Source organism: Esox lucius, chromosome 24 (genome assembly GCF_011004845.1).
Source record: "Esox lucius isolate fEsoLuc1 chromosome 24, fEsoLuc1.pri, whole genome shotgun sequence".
NCBI classification, from domain to species: Eukaryota; Metazoa; Chordata; class Actinopteri; order Esociformes; family Esocidae; genus Esox; species Esox lucius.
Window position 1 is genome coordinate 4,641,734 of NC_047592.1, and position 17,599 is coordinate 4,659,332.

Genomic DNA, 17,599 nt, shown 5'->3' on the forward strand with positions numbered 1-17,599 from the left:
TATAGGTCCCTGTACGTTAGATTCCTCCGCACAGAGAGGCTGCCCACTGTGCACTGGTGCTGCACTTCTGCTTTCAACCCCTCTGAGTTGCAGGTTGAAAAGATATGTGTGTGTGTGTGTGCATGGGCCCGCGCATGCGTGCCTGCGTGTGTGTGTGTGTGTTTGGGTGGGGGGGGGGGGGGGGGGGGGTGGTGTCCAAGGAGTAATTGTCGCTAAATGTCTTGTTGAAGAGCTGAACAGCCATTTTTACACCCCATTGGCTCTGTGATTGGATCAAGGAATGTTGTGTGTTCGGCCAAACAGCTTTCTAAACTAACGCATGGATAATCTAGCCATTCTGCTGGACGTAGCGCCGCTAAGTTAGACCCCCTCAATGCCACAGAAGGAGAGCTTTGGGGAGATCCCTAAATAATGGAGGAAAGTCTGTCTTGATTTCAACTATGTATTTCGGGCTGCACTTAAGACAGCTGCAGGACAAGCGTGGTTAGAACGATATCATCCACAAGTGTGGTTAGAACGATATCATCCACAAGCATGGTTAGAACGATATCATCCACAAGCGTGGTTAGAAGGATATCATCCACAAGCGTGGTTAGCACCATATCATCCAAAAGCATGGTGAGAACAGTATCATCCAAAAGCGTGGTTAGCACCATATCATCCACAAGTGTGGTTAGAACGGTATCATTCACAAGCGTGGTTAGAATGATATCATCCACAAGCGTGGTTAGAATGATATCATCCACAAGCTTGGTTAGAACAATATCATCCACTAGCGTGGTAAGCACCATATCATCCACAAGCGTGGTCGAAATGATAAAAACCTGCAAAAGCAGCCCAAATGATTCCTCCTCAACTTCCAGTGTTGAAGTTGTGAAGAGACTATGTCACCATAGTCTAGGACTTGAATTGGTAGATAATGTCACCATAGTCTAGCACTTGTGTTGGTAGATAATGTCACCATAGTCTAGAACTTGAGTTGGTAGATAATGTCACCATAGTCTAGGACTTGAGTTGGTAGATAATGTCACAATAGTCTAGGACTTGAGTTGGTAGATAATGTCACCATAGTCTAGGACTTGGTTTGGTAGATAATGTCAACATAGCTTAGGACTTGGGTTGGTAGATAATGTCACCATAGCTTAGGACTTGGGTTGGTAGATAATGTCACCATAGTCTAGGACTTGTGTTGGTAGATAATGTCACCATAGTCTAGGACTTGTGTTGGTAGATAATGTCACCATAGTCTAGGACTTGGGTTGGTAGATAATGTCACCATAGCTTAGGACTTGGGTTGGTAGATAATGTCACCATAGTCTAGGACTTGTGTTGGTAGATAATGTCACCATAGTCTAGGACTTGGGTTGCTCATTCATTTTGATGGATACAGTAAAACAAACTATTTGAACTGGTTGGTTCCTCCCCAATGTACCTCCCCAACATACCTCCCCAACGTACCTCCCCAACGTACTTGCATCCCCGTCTCATCGCAGCAACTCTCAACTGGCTCGGAAAAGTTGAAGATTGTGGTGTGTCTTCCTCCTAGGCATCCACCGTTCTACTTCTTTTCCACCCTGCACGACCAACCAGGAAGTCAGCCTGACCAGGAAGTCAGCCTGAGTAGGAAGGTGGCTTGTCCAGTAACTCAGTCTGACCATGAAGTTGGCCTGACCAGGAACTCAGTCTGACCAGGAAGTTAGTCTGACCAGGAAGTCGGTCTGCACCTGTTGAGGTCTCGATTACTCGACTGACGACCTCTGTTAGCATGCAGGCGCCTGACTCGCCTCTGGGACTCGCTGGAGAATGACACATTTGGGAAATCCTGCTGACAATACCATACACCCCCCCGCCCCCCAGGCAATGCTTGGCCGACATGCATCACGCCATCTAGCTCCCAAAGGTACAGCCAAGACAGAGGGATGGACTTGTTAAGCTGGTAGTGAGATCCTGAAGCAAGTATTTCACAGCTCTAAAAAAAAAAAAAACTTATCCCTGTGATATTAACTCACTAAAATAACTTATTGAATATCAAATTCACTAAAATTATAATGAATAATCACACGCTTCTTTTAAGATTGACATAAAATGTGCTCATTTTGTGAGCAGCCGTTCTTTTTAAGAACCAGACAATGCTGTCAAGGTCAAGCCCAAGATGTGTCCTCAAAGGGACAACAGGGGGATGTATTTCTTTATATGTTTCTTGGGAATTCTTTATCATTCCACTATTTAAGATTCACTCTAATGTTGTGGGTCTCTACGGTGCTACTCGACAAAAGTACAAAATACAAATTAAAGAAATACATTTGAGAACAATATTTTCAAAGATATAAAAAAGAATCGTAGTTTGTCAAATTTTTCAAAAATGTCTTTTACTTCGGTTGTGCTATTGTTCCACTGTGGCTTGGTATTTAAAATTGCAAAATAACAAGCGGTAACAAGTTCAGGTTAATATATACTGTATAACAGATTTCTAATGCTGATGCATGAATATTACACCCATGTGGAAATATACACATGAAAGACAGATGGGTGAAGGGAGAAATGAGAGATGGAGGGATTCAGAGATGAAAGGAGAAAGAAATGCAGGGTTATAAAGATGGAAGGAGTGATGAAAGTAGAGAGATTGAGGGATTAAGGGAAGCAGCAGAGAGGGAGGGAGAAGGAGGGATGAGGTTAAAAGTTAGATAGGGAAGGAGAGGAGGGATGAGGTTAAAAGGTAGAGAGGGTGGGAGAGAAGCAGGGATGAGGTTAAAAGGTAGAGAGGGTGGGAGAGAAGCAGGGATGAGGTTAAAAGGTAGAGAGGGAGCGTGAGAAGGAAAGATGAAGTTACCAGGTAGAGAGGGAATGAGGGATGAGGTTAAAACGTGAGAGTGAGGGAGAGAAGGAGGGATGAGGTTAAAAGGTAGAGAGGACAATGTCGTTGGTTGGGTTTGATTTTGCAGTAATTGTTTCCAAAAATGTACCAGTACTGTATGCAGTAATTCAGAATTTTTTATTTCCAAAAACATCTGGTACAAAATATTTGCATATTATAAATCATCTCATTTAAATGACCAACAAATGTTGATTGGAGCCTAAAAACACAAACATTTTATACGAAGCAACATTTACTTCCACAGCAGCAACTACAGAGTAGCTTCACAACAAAACCACAAAAATAGATAACAGTCAAATAATTAACATAAAATACAATCATGTCATTTACATAAATGTAATCGTAACCCCAATTTGGCGATTCATTCTGTTCTGAGCAGGGTGAAAGGACGATCGGGGCGTTGCCATGACAGCCATCCCACGATGCATTGCGTGGGTTATGTGTGTGCATTTACCTATGTGTGAGCGTGGTGGCAGGCAGCTAAAAACATGTTACCATGAATATTTCAAAGCTTCTAGAATAGATTTTAACTCTAGTGGGGCCAACATTAAGACAATATATATTTTTAAAGTTTGCTGCAAAGTGACACAAACGCACACGCACACAAACGCACACAGACACAATCACACACACACACAAACACACACAGGAATGCACACACACACTCACACACCCCAAAAGAGACGTTGTAATCCTCCACGTTAGTTCTGCTAATTTAAACCTCATTAGTGAAGATAATTAAACAAACGACAAACACATCTTTGCGCCGCTAAAATAAAACTTATTCTCGTGTTTTTCTTTCACCCATAAAATACTTTTGGTTCCAATTTCTGCAAACCTTTATATCCCATGAGATGGTGTATTCATACTTTTATATCCCATGAGATGGCGTATTCATACTTTTATATCCCATGAGATGGCGTATTCATACTTTTATATCCCATGAGACGGTGTATTCATACTTTTATATCCCATGAGACGGTGTATTCATCCTCTCACTGCCTTTCTTCCCATCTCTCTTCCTCACTCCTTCATCCCTCACTCCTTCATCCCTCACTCCTTCATCCCTCACTCCTCCATCCCTCTCTCTCCTCTGCTTCTACTGTCTCTCTCCCTCGTTGTACTCTAGGTACACCCCCCCCCCCCCTCTCTACTCCTCTGCAGTGATCTCCATGATCAGGTCATCTCCTTCTAAACTACTATCAGTGTTGACATGAATCACCGTGACAACCCCTGCCAGCGGAGAGTTCACCACAGTCTCCATCTTCATGGCCGAGAGGACACACAGCGGCTGACCCTTCGTCACCTTCTGACCCGGTTTCACTTTGACCCCTATGACCTTCCCAGGCATGGGTGCTCCGACCTGACCCTGGACGGATTTCAGGGCCTTGGGGTGGAACTTCATTTCCTGTAAGGGTGACGTGGGGGGAGAAATCAATTCACTTCGTCAATCAATCAATCCATCAAGGCAGGATCACAAGATGGATCTACAGGACTGTTATTTTAGCTTGTTAACCAGTCGAGCGACACACAGGGTGAGGTACTCTAAAACTATATATATCTCCACACATATATCCACACACACATATATCCAAACATACATATCCATACATATATCCACACATATATCCTCACACATATATCCACACACATATATCCAAACATACATATCCATACATATATCCACACATATATCCACACACACATATATCCAAACATACATATCCATACATATATCCACACATATATCCACACACATATATCCACACATACATATCCGAACTGCCACCTTAACGTGGTGGAGGGGTTTGAGTACCCGAGTGACCCTAGGAGCTATGTTGTCTGGGGCTATATGCCCCTGGTAGGGTCTCCCAAGGCAAACAGGTCTTAGGCGACGGGTCAGACTAAGAGCGGTTCAAACCCCCCTTAATGATGAAAAAAATATTGAGTACCGTGACGTCGCCCGGTATGGCGCAGCCGGGGCCCCACCCTGGAGCCAGGCCCGGGGTTGGGGCTCGTATGCGAGCGCCTGGTGGCCGGGCCTTCCCCCATGGGGCCCGGCCGGGCTCAGCCCGAACGGGCGACGTGGGGCCGCCCTCCCGTGGGCTCACCACCCACAGGAGGGACCATAAGGGGCCGGTGCGAAGAGGATCGGGCGGCAGTCGAAGGCAGGGGCCTAGACAACCCGATCTCTGGACACGGAAACTAGCTCTAGGGACGTGGAATGTCACCTCGCTGGCGGGGAAGGAGCCTGAGCTAGTGCGTGAGGTTGAGAGGTTCCGATTAGAGGTAGTCGGGATCACCTCTACGCACGGCTTGGGCTCTGGAACCACACTCCTTGAGAGAGGATGGACTCTTCACCACTCTGGAGTTGCCCATGGTGAGAGGCGGCGGGCTGGTGTGGGTTTGCTTATAGCTCCCCAGCTCTGCCGCCATGTGTTGGAGTTTACCCCGGTGAACGAGAGGGTCGTTTCCCTGCGCCTACGGGTCGGGGATAGGTCTCTCACTGTTGTTTGTGCCTACGGGCCGAACGGCAGTGCAGAGTACCCGACCTTCTTGGAGTCTCTGGGAGGGGTGCTGGAAAGTGCTCCGACTGGGGACTCTATTGTTCTACTGGGGGACTTCAACGCCCACGTGGGCAACGACAGTGACACCTGGAGGGGCGTGATTGGGAGGAACGGCCCCCCTGATCTGAACCCGAGTGGTGTTCAGTTATTGGACTTCTGTGCTAGTCACAGTTTGTCCATAACGAACACCATGTTCAAGCATAAGGGTGTCCATCAGTGCACGTGGCACCAGGACACCCTAGGCCGCAGGTCGATGATCGACTTTGTTGTCGTCTCATCTGACCTGCGGCCGTATGTCTTGGACACTCGGGTGAAGAGAGGGGCGGAGCTGTCAACTGATCACCACCTGGTGGTGAGTTGGATCCGATGGCGGGGGAGAAAGCTGGACAGACTCGGCAGGCCCAAGCGTACTGTAAGGGTCTGCTGGGAACGTCTGGCCGAGTCTCCTGTCAGAGAGATCTTTAACTCCCACCTCCGGCAGAGCTTCGACTGGATCCCGAGGGAGGTTGGAGATATTGAGTCCGAGTGGACCATGTTCTCCACCGCCATTGTCGAAGCGGCCGCTCGGAGCTGTGGCCGTAAGGTCTCCGGTGCCTGTCGAGGCGGCAATCCCCGAACCCGGTGGTGGACACCGGAAGTAAGGGATGCCGTCAAGCTGAAGAAGGAGTCCTATCAGGCCTGGTTGGCTTGTGGGACTCCTGACGCAGCTGACGGGTACCGACAGGCCAAGCGGGCTGCAGCCCGGGTGGTTGTGGAGGCAAAAACTTGGGCCTGGGAGGAGTTCGGTGAGGCCATGGAGAAGGACTATCGGCTGGCCTCGAAGAGATTCTGGCAAACCATCCGGCGCCTCAGGAGAGGGAAACAGTGCCCTACCAACGCTGTTTACAGTAGAGGTGGGCAGCTGTTGACCTCAACTGAGGATGTCGTCGGGCGGTGGAAGGAATACTTCGAGGATCTCCTCAATCCCGCCGTCACGTCTTCCATTGAGGAAGCAGAGGATGAGGGCTCAGAGGTGGACTCGTCCATCACCCGGGCTGAAGTCACCGAGGTGGTTAAGAAACTCCTCGGTGGCAAGGCACCGGGGGTGGATGAGATCCGCCCTGAGTACCTCAAGTCTCTGGATGTTGTGGGGCTGTCTTGGCTGACACGCCTGTGCAACATCGCGTGGCAGTCGGGGACAGTGCCTCTGGGATGGCAGACCGGGGTGGTGGTCCCTCTTTATAAGAAGGGGGACCGGAGGGTGTGTTCCAACTATAGGGGGATCACACTTCTCAGCCTCCCCGGGAAAGTCTATGCCAGGGTTCTGGAGAGGAGAATATGGCCGATAGTAGAACCTCGGATTCAGGAGGAACAGTGTGGTTTTCGTCCAGGCCGCGGAACACTGGACCAGCTCTATACCCTCTACAGGGTGATGGAGGGTTCATGGGAGTTTGCCCAACCAGTCCACATGTGTTTTGTGGATTTGGAGAAGGCATTCGACTGTGTCCCTCGTGGCATCCTGTGGAGGGTGCTTCGGGAATATGGGGTCCTGGGTCCTTTGCTAAGGGCTGTCAGGTCCCTGTACGACCGAAGCAGGATCTTGGTCCGCATTGCCGGCAGTAAGTCAGACTTGTTCCCAGTGCATGTTGGACTCCGGCAGGGCTGCCCTTTGTCACCGGTTCTGTTCGTAATTTTTATGGACAGAATTTCTAGGCGCAGCCAGGGGCCGGAGGGTGTCAGGTTTGGGGACCACACGATTTCGTCTCTGCTCTTTGCGGATGATGTTGTCGTGTTGGCCCCTTCAAGCCAGGACCTTCAGCATGCACTTGGACGGTTTGCAGCCGAGTGTGAAGCGGTGGGGATGAAAATCAGTACCTCCAAATCCGAGGCCATGGTCATCAGTCGGAAAAGGGTGGCTTGCCCACTTCAGGTTGGTGGAGAGTGCCTGCCTCAAGTGGAGGAGTTTAAGTATCTAGGGGTCTTGTTCACGAGTGAGGGAAGGATGGAACGGGAGATTGACAGACGGATCGGTGCAGCTTCTGCAGTAATGCGGTCGATGTATCGGTCTGTCGTGGTGAAGAAAGAGCTGAGCCGTAAGGCGAAGCTCTCGATTTACCGGTCAATCTACGTTCCTACTCTCACCTATGGTCATGAGCTTTGGGTCATGACCGAAAGGACAAGATCCCGGATACAGGCGGCCGAAATGAGCTTTCTCCGCAGGGTGGCTGGGCGATCCCTTAGAGATAGGGTGAGAAGCTCGGTCACCCGGGAGGAGCTCAGAGTAGAGCCGCTGCTCCTCCACATCGAGAGGGGTCAGCTGAGGTGGCTTGGGCATCTGTTTCGGATGCCTCCGGGACGCCTTCCTGGGAAGGTGTTCCGGTCCCGTCCCACCGGGAGGAGACCCCGGGGAAGACCTAGGACACGCTGGAGGGACTATGTCTCCCGGCTGGCCTGGGAACGCCTCGGTGTCCCCCCGGAAGAGCTGGAGGAAGTGTCTGGGGAGAGGGAAGTCTGGGCATCCCTGCTTAGACTGCTGCCCCCGCGACCCGGCCCCGGATTAAGCGGAAGATGATGCGATGCGATGCGACATATCCAAACATACATATCCACACATACATATCCACACATATATCCACACACATATATCCACACACATATATCCACACACATATATCCACACACACATATATCCAAACATACATATCCATACATATATCCACACATATATCCTCACACATATATCCACACACATATATCCACACACATATATCCACACATACATATCCACACATATATCCTCAAACACATATCCACACATACATATCCAAACATACACATCCACACATACATATCCACACATACATATCCACACATATATCCACACACATATATCCACACACATATATCCACACACATATATCCACACATACATATCCACACATATATCCTCAAACACATATCCACACATAAATATCCAAACATACATATCCACAAATATATCCACACATATATCCACACATACATATCCACACATATATCCTCAAACACATATCCACACATAAATATCCAAACATACATATCCACAAATATATCCACACATATATCCACACACACATATCCACATATACATATCCACACATACATATCCCCACATACATATCCACACATATATCCTCAAACACATATCCACACATAAATATCCAAACATACATATCCACAAATATATCCACACATATATCCACACATACATATCCACACATATATCCTCAAACACATATCCACACATAAATATCCAAACATACATATCCACAAATATATCCACACATATATCCACACACACATATCCACATATACATATCCACACATACATATCCCCACATACATATCCACACATATATCCTCACACACATATCCACACATATATCCACACATATATCCACAAATACAGTTCTGGAAAAAAATAAGAGGTCTCTTAATTTTAACCCTTCCATTCCTCACTCTAAACCTTCCTTTTCAACTTTTTTGGAAAGGAAAGAAAAAGGTGCAGTGGTCTCTTAATTTTTTCTGGAGCTGTATACCCCCACATATATATCCACACATACATATCCACACATATACAGTGGTGCGAAAAAGTGTTTGCCCTCCTCCTGATTTCTTATTGTTTTGCATGTTTGTCACACTTTAATGTTTCAGATCGTCAAACAAATTTAAACATTAGTCAAAGATAAAACAAGTAAACACAAAATGCATTTTTGAAATGAAGGTTGTTATTATTAAGGGAAAACAAAATCCAAACCTACATGGCCCTGTGTGAAAAAGTGTTTGCCCCCCTGTGAAAACATAACTGTGGTTGATCACACCTGAGTTCAATTCCTCTAGCCACACCCAGGCCTGATTACTGCCACACCTGTTCTCAATTAAGAAATCACTGAAATAGGACCTGCCTGACAAAGTCAAGTACACCAAAAGATCCTCAAAAGCTGGACATCATGCCGAGATCCAAAGAAAATCAGGAACAAATTACTAAGAAAGTTATTTAGATCTGTCAGTCTGGAAAAGGTTATAAAGCCATTTCTAAAGCTTTGGGAGTCCAGCGAACCACAATGAGAGCCATTATCCACAAATGGAGAAAACATGGAACAGTGGTGAACCTTCCCAGGAGTGGCTGGCCGACCAAAATGACCCCAAAAAGCGCAGCAACGACTCATCCAAGAGGTCACAAAAGACCCCACAAAAAAATCCAAAGAACTGCAGGCCTCACTTGCCTCAGGTAAGGTCAGTGTTCATGACTCCAGTATAAGAAAGAGACAAAAATGGCCTCCATGGCAGAGTTGCAAGACGAAACCCACTGCTGAGCAAAAAGAACATTAAGGCTTGTCAAATTTTTGCCAGAAAACATCTTGATGATCCCCAAGACTTTTGGGAAAATACTCTGTGGACTATAAGTAACAATAAAATAACGTAAAATAACATCATACCAACAGTAAAATATGGTGGTGGTAGTGTAATGGTATGGGCCTGTTTTGCTGCTTCAGGACCTGGAAGACTTGCTGTGTTAAATGGAACCATTTAAAAAATAAAAAGGGAGAATGTCCGGCTATCTGTTCGTGACCTCAAGCTGAAGCGAACTTGGATTCTGCAGCAGGACAATGATCCAAAACACACCAGCAAGTCCACCTCTGAATGGCTGACGAAAAACAAAATGAAGACTTTGGAGTGGCCTAGTCAAAGTCCTGACCTGAATCCTATTGAGATGCTGTGGCATGACCTTAAAAACCCGACTTCATGCTCAAAAACCCTCCTATGTGGCTCAATTACAACAATTCAGCAAAGATGAGTGGGCCAAAACCCCTCCACAGCGCTGTAAAAGACTCATTGCAAGATGTGGCAAATGCTTGACTGTAGTTGCTGCTAAGGGTGGCCCAACCAGTTATTAGGTTGCAGGGGGCAATCACTTCTTCACACAGGGCCATGTAGGTTTGGATTTTGTTTTCCCTGCATTTTGTGTTTACTTGTGTTATCTTTGACTAATACTTAAATTTGTTTGATGATCTGAAACATTTAAGTGTGACAAACATTTAAATGTCACACTGCTGTATCCACACATAGTATCCATTTCGGAAATGAAAATATAATTAGGTATCATAACATGGTCAAAAGAAAAATAATTACATTTTCTTTTGTTTTTGGTGCCTTCATCTCATGTGAATGAGATGCACTGCTAGGTTTTTCAGTTTTAAATGGTAAAAATAATTATAATTAATTAATTATTTTTTTTAATGACAAACTATACAAATTATACAGTTGTGTGGTCAGTATATACATGTACTGAATATAAATAAACCATTATAGTTAGGAGATTTGCATGTAAAATCCTTAACTATATTTTAACAGATGGTCTTCTCCACAGAGCGTCTAGAGAGCCCCCGTCTTACAACAGCTGTAAGACGTTAAATAAACAACGGATATATACCGACATTACATTCCTGCTAAAGAATGGATATAAAGTTATATGAAAGTCTGTTAAAGTAAACAGCAGAGTATAGATTGGCTGGTTTGATAATCCTGGCAGAGTATAGATTGGCTGGTTTGATAATCCTGACAGAGTATAGATTGGCTGGTTTGATAATCCTGGCAGAGTATAGATTGGCTGGTTTGATAATCCTGACAGAGTATAGATTGGCTGGTTTGATAATCCTGGCAGAGTATAGATTGGCTGGTTTGATAATCCCGGCAGAGTATAGATTGGCTCTTTTGATAATCCCGGCAGAGTATAGATTGTCTCGTTTGATAATCCCGGCAGGGTATAGATTGGCTCGTAGCAGTTTGACGTCTCCTTTGAACAGATGGAGGATCTTCTGACCTAGAGGAAGTGAAGGTCCCTCTAGATCAGAATTTTGTAGAGCAGATTGGCGATAAGAACTGATATAAATGAGAAAACAGGAGTCCGGTTCATTTGTATGCGTCCAAATTGTGGAGCTCCTTCCAATTCTCCCTCTAACTGGATGAGGGGAGTTCTATGGGGAACTCTACATGAACAGCCGTGACTGCAGCCCAAATGATCAGCTCAGATTTAAACACATGGCCAGGCACAACAAACAAGTCTTACCTTCACATCACAACAAACAAGTCTTACCTTCACATCACAACAAACAAGTCTTACCTTCACATCACAACAAACAAGTCTTACCTTCACATCACAACAAATAAGTCTTACCTTCACATCACAACAAACAAGTCTTACCTTCACATCACAACAAACAAGTCTTACCTTCACATCACAACAAATAAGTCTTACCTTCATATCACAACAAACAAGTCTTACCTTCACATCACTACTAATAAGTCTTACCTTCACATCACAACAAATCCGTCATACATTGGAATCATAACAAATCTGTCATACGATACAAATCGCAGCAAATCGGTCTTACCTTCATGGCTACGTTATCTTTGACCAACACCGAGCGCAGTTGACCGTTGAGTTCGAAGAACACGCCTCTCTGACCACTCTTGTTCAGGTCGCCCACCGCTAGGGCCTTGATGTTGAGCGTTTTCCCTCTCTCTATCTCCACCTGGGGAAGGGGTGTGTTGGGGTATGTTGGGGTATGTGTGTGTGTGTTGGGGTATGTTGGGGTGTGTTGGGGTATGTTGGGGTATGTTGGGGTGTGTTGGGGTATGTGTGTGTGTTGGGGTGTGTTGGGGTGTGTTGGGGTATGTTGGGGTGTGTTGGGGTGTGTTGGGGTGTGTTGGGGTGTGTGTGTGTGTGTGGAGAGTTATTAACAGAAGGTACTGCTCATGTAGACTGCAGACTTGCACGAACACACACGCACAAAAGCATGTATTTACACATCCCTTGTCTGTAAATATGCTATTTCACTGTATTCTTCTGATCCATGTAGTAGTAATATATTTAGTACTACTATAATAGTATAATAATACATAAATAATACATAATAATGCTATTAATACTAATGATTGAACTGTAGCTAAGCTGTTTGTTTCCTGTAATGCTGGTAACATAACTGTCTTCAGTATTGCTTACATCAATACCTGTTACAATATTAATCTGTATTTAGCAGTTTACAAATAACGTCCTGCGATCATTTTAATGTAATTATCTTCAGCATCTCGGAATACACGGTTAATTGAATGATTCTCAGCATTACTTTGCTCCGTGACGATCCCAGTGTTGCTAATTCAACCGGCATTGTTATGCCCCGGGTGTCATATTCTGGTCTCTCACTCTCATTAGTGATACATAGTGATCCCGTTGAGAGTAGCGTGATTGTCACGAACGTCATGACTTGCATTGTAACTTAGGGTGGATAACAGCAGGTCTGCTGCGCGCACTCCCAGAGACAAGCCTGTTGGGTCATTTAGAGATGCTGAAAGCGCCCTGTCGTGTTGACAAAGGCAATTAAAATGTTGTATTTCTGAAATGTAAGTTCTGTTCTGTTAATGTGGGAAATAGAATGATGTTTCAAGGTAACACTGCCACAGTGAATCGACCAAAAAAATACAAAGGCCACGATACTCAATAGAGCTGGTTCTATAAAGAAATTAAAGGGGATGAGAAATAAAATAAGGTTAAGATCCTTGATAGAGCTGATCCTATAAAGATATTAAAGCTTTGTGAAAAAGAGACCTAGACGACTCTGGAAGGATAGTTCCAAAGATGCTAAAAACTCTACTCATGCTCCACCACCAACCTCAAACATCTCTGCCAAAGATGCTAAAGAAACATCAAGACATAGCCCCAACCAGCAATTCCTTTCTTGGGTGTACCCAGGAAGAGTCTGAACAGGCTGAAGATGTTAAAAACATGTCAAGACGTTCCACCGTCGTACCTCAAACTCCTCTGCTATCTTAGGCCCGTCCAGGAAGAGTCGCGTGCTGAGGCAGTCGACGGGGCCAAAATTCTTTGTGAACTCCTTATACTCCTCGAACACCTTGGGATACATGGCCGCTGACATCACGTCCTCGGTTGTGATGTCATTACCGTGCGACAATCGCAACCCGGCCTCCAGGGCATCAAAGTCCAGTGGGGGCAGTGTGGCCCCCGGGCGCCCCTCCATACGGGGCAAGGATTTTAGGACCTGAGAGAAGGAAGAAAAAAACAGGACATAGAGCTGCTATTTTGAACTTTATGTGGTGGGCTTCCAGACAGGCTGTTGAGGTCCAGGCAGCTGTAAGGTCAGGTTGTCTCCCAAACTGGCCCTTTATTACATCCTCCGTGGATTCCATTACCATTCCCTGACTGCCCGTCTCAGTGCAAGCCATGACCTGACCCTGTCCACCTGACCCCCTCCACCTGACCCCCTCCACCTGACCCCCTCCACCTGACCACCCCACCTGACCCCCTCCACCTGACCACCCCACCTGACCCCCTCCACCTGACCACCCCACCTGACCCCCTCCACCTGACCACCCCACCTGAGCCTCCACCTGACCACCCAACCTGACCCCCTCCACCTGACCCCCTCCACCTGACCACCCAACCTGACCCCCTCCACCTGACCCCCTCCACCTGACCACCCAACCTGACCCCCTCCACCTGACCACCCCACCTGACCCCCTCCACCTGACCACCCAACCTGACCCCCTCCACCTGACCCCCTCCACCTGACCACCCAACCTGACCCCCTCCACCTGACCACCCCACCTGACCCCCTCCACCTGACCACCCAACCTGACCCCCTCCACCTGACCCCCTCCACCTGACCCCCTCCACCTGACCACCCCACCTGACCCCCTCCACCTGACCACCCCACCTGACCCCCTCCACCTGACCACCCCACCTGACCCCCTCCACCTGACCACCCAACCTGACCCCCTCCACCTGACCACCCCACCTGACCCCCTCCACCTGACCACCCAACCTGACCCCCTCCACCTGACCACCCCACCTGACCCCCTCCACCTGACCACCCCACCTGAGCCTCCACCTGACCCCCTCCACCTGACCACCCCACCTGAGCCTCCACCTGACCCCCTCCACCTGACCCCCTCCACCTGACCCACCCCACCTGAGCCTCCACCTGACCACCCCACCTGACTCCCTCCACCTGACCTTGGAGTGGGCAGCATTCAAAGGCTGTCTGACTTGTCATGGTAGTTTGTTTTTTTGCTCTTGAACGGCTTTGAGAGTCTATGAAAAGCACAGTAGAAGTTCAATAAACTGTTATTATCTTTGTGTCTGACATTAACATTTGGTGAAACTGGGATAACTTCAAAGTTGTTTTTCAATAAGTATTTTCCCTGCTTCAACAATGTAATCCTATTTCCAAGAACCTAAACAATGATTTAGTTGAAACAGCCGTAATCCTCCGTTTAAAGTCCTTAGCTGACCTTTGACCTCCAGTATGGGTGCGGAGTCTGCAGAATGTTGATAACAATGCAGGTGACAGTGAAACTGATTCACGGAGTTGCACTCCATGAACACAACCCTTTGTGACACATTTTCCTTATCTCTCTGCTGTTGCCAGTTAGAGTCTGAAGGACACATATCTGTTTTCTATCTTTCCATTGTTTTTCATCAAAATTTTTTTTTTTTCATGCTGCATCAAAGATGAATTTTCCTTGGCCCTGGTTGCCGTGCCAATGATAGTTAAGCAACAAGGGATGTATAAAAAAGGGAGAGAGAACACACGATTCTGGCATCAGTGTTCCAAGAGTTCCATTCAAGTGTTCTAAGAATCTGGTTAGATGCTCTGTGCTGATTGGCCCTTGCTGTGTCCCCTTGATAATGCCTGGCTAATCTTGAAGACCCCGGTTCTGGAACGCAAATTCCCTGCTCTTCTCTGGTCCTTAAAGTGTGGTTTCTATCAGCAAACCTTCTGTTGTTTTTTTCTCTCGCTTTAATGTGCATTCTCATTCTATATTTGCCCCCCCCCCCCCCCCCACACACACACACACACACACTTTTCACTCTCACTCTCTGTGTTTGTCTCTGATTTTCTGTCTCTCTTCACTATAGTGTTATGATAATGAGGAAACCAGAGATGGTGAACAACAACTTCATTTATTCACCACAATAACAGATGGGTGAGAGCCTGTGTGAGCGCCTGCATGTGTATGTGTGTGTACATAAATGCAGGGTTATTGCACACCACATAGGGCCACTTACCCTGCATTATGCCTTTAGTGAACACACACACACACACAGACACACTAAAGGGAGTCAAGTCAGGGTCACATGAAAGGGCGTCCCACCAGGAGAGTGTTTCAAATCCGTGCCAGCCTGTCATGACAACAGTCTCACTCTGTGTGTGTGTGTGTCACACTGAGATGAGAAATGGCATTGACATTTACTTCCAGGGGATAATGGTACTGCTGGGCATATATGTATATATATATATATATGTGGGGGGTGGTGTGGGGGGTGGGGGGGGGAGAGAGAGAAGGGGGAGAGGGAGAGAAAGGCAGGGAGAGGGTTGGGAGATATATATACATAAGCTTTTTTAAACTAGGACATTAGCAGGCAATTAACCAAAAGTGTTAAGCAAATGTGTTTGAAATAAAATATGCTAATACGCTCCATCTCTTTACTCATCACTCCCTCACTCCCTTCTCTCACCCCACCCCCATCCCCTAGATCTCTCCCCCATCCCCTAGATCTCTCCCCCATCCCCTAGATCTCTCCCCTGTCCCCTAGATCTCTCCCCCGTCCCCTAGATCTCTCCCCCGTCCCCTAGATCTCTCCCCCATCCCTAGATCTCTCCCCCGTTCCCTAAATCTCTCCCCCATCCCCTAGATCTCTCCCCCACCCTAGATCTCTCCCCCATCCCTAGATCTCTCCCCTGTCCCCTAAATCTTTCCCCCGTCCCCTAGATCTCTCTCCCATCCCCTAGATCTCTCCCCCACCCTAGATCTTTCCCCCATCCCCTCTTTCTGTCTCTCTTCTGGTTAACTCCTTTCAGCTGGCTCAGTGTTCTGACAATAGTATCCCTGTCCACTAGATGCGAACAGCTTGCTAAAGGGGCAATCTGGGATTGGTACCATCCGGTTTGGGGTGTTTTTTTTCTCCCAAAATTTATTATTCAGTATATAGCTAACTTTAAAATTAAGGACATAACTTATGAATGCCTCACGAGCTTAGTCGGGAACCCAACAAGTAAGAGAGTGCTTTATTGTTGTTTCAATCCCAGAACGCCCCTTTACGGACAAGTTTGCTGACTAAACACAGGTGTGTGTGTGTGTGTGTGTTTCAAAGAGAGGGAAAGTGTGCGTGCACGTTTTAGTGTGTGTGTGTGAGAGAGAGGGTCACAGCCGAACACTACGTATTTAAGGCTGTTAGGTTTGTGTTTCTGACCTGAAAATACCCAATGTTCCCAAACAGACCGTGGCTCCCTTCTTAGCTGTCTAAATTTACCCCAACTCCCTGGCTGTGTCTAGTGTGGTGATGGGTGCCTTCTGCACATATTTCTATCAGTGTCTATGTGCATATGTGTTGTGTTGGAGACTCAAGGGGCAATGTTGACAGGACAGGCAAACAACAACCTTTGATATTTTCTTCTTTGACTTGAGGCTATTACTTCTCTCAGGAGATAGAGGGAAGAGAGGAATGGGGAGAGGGAAGGAGGAATGGGGAGAGGGAAGCAGGAGAGGCAGAGAGAGAAGGGAGACGCAGGGAGGAGAGGCAAAGGGAGAAGAGAGGTAAAGCGAGGAGGGGAAAGGAGAGCAAGAAGGAGAGAACATTTTAAAAGAAAGTACAAAAAAAACATGTGGTCCCAAATGTGGTTAAAAGCCTCGACTAAACGACCAAAATGCTAATTTAAATCAGGGTTGATGAATGACTTGTTAATTATTGATACGTAGCCATTCATTCTGAAAGAAGGTTAGTTTAATAAGAAAGCACACATTTCACCAAACCCTTTATAATCCAGATTCCTCCAGAAACAGTCAACATCCCCATATTGTCTTCTCCATAGGCCTAGCATTACGTTCCAGGACTGTTGTTGTGTCAAAGGCTGGGGTCATTCAAACCAGCCATTCCCTCAGGGAATGAAACTACTTAGCATATATATAATCCCATTAACACACACACCTTCTTCTGATGACATACTTGCTATTATACCCAAAGCCAGTGTGGGAGATACCAGTGTGGGAGATACCAGTCAGGGAGATATTAGAGCCTCTGCAGAAATACTGCAACGTAGGTTGGATTGAATGATCT

General features: G+C 46.6%; 1 protein-coding gene across 1 annotated transcript in view; it reads right to left on the reverse strand.

The window, feature by feature from the left end:
• Positions 1 to 4,023: 4,023 nt before the first annotated feature.
• Positions 4,024 to 17,599, reverse strand: part of LOC105030915 (pyruvate carboxylase, mitochondrial) — a 202,581-nt gene continuing 189,005 nt past the window's right edge. The window contains exons 26-28 of the mRNA XM_029117567.2: positions 13,272 to 13,520; positions 11,856 to 11,996; positions 4,024 to 4,283 (exon numbers count right to left, since the gene is read on the reverse strand). Coding sequence (XP_028973400.2) covers positions 4,026 to 4,283; positions 11,856 to 11,996; positions 13,272 to 13,520 — 648 coding nt within the window. The 3' untranslated portion in view covers positions 4,024 to 4,025. The remainder of the gene's footprint in view (positions 4,284 to 11,855; positions 11,997 to 13,271; positions 13,521 to 17,599) is intronic.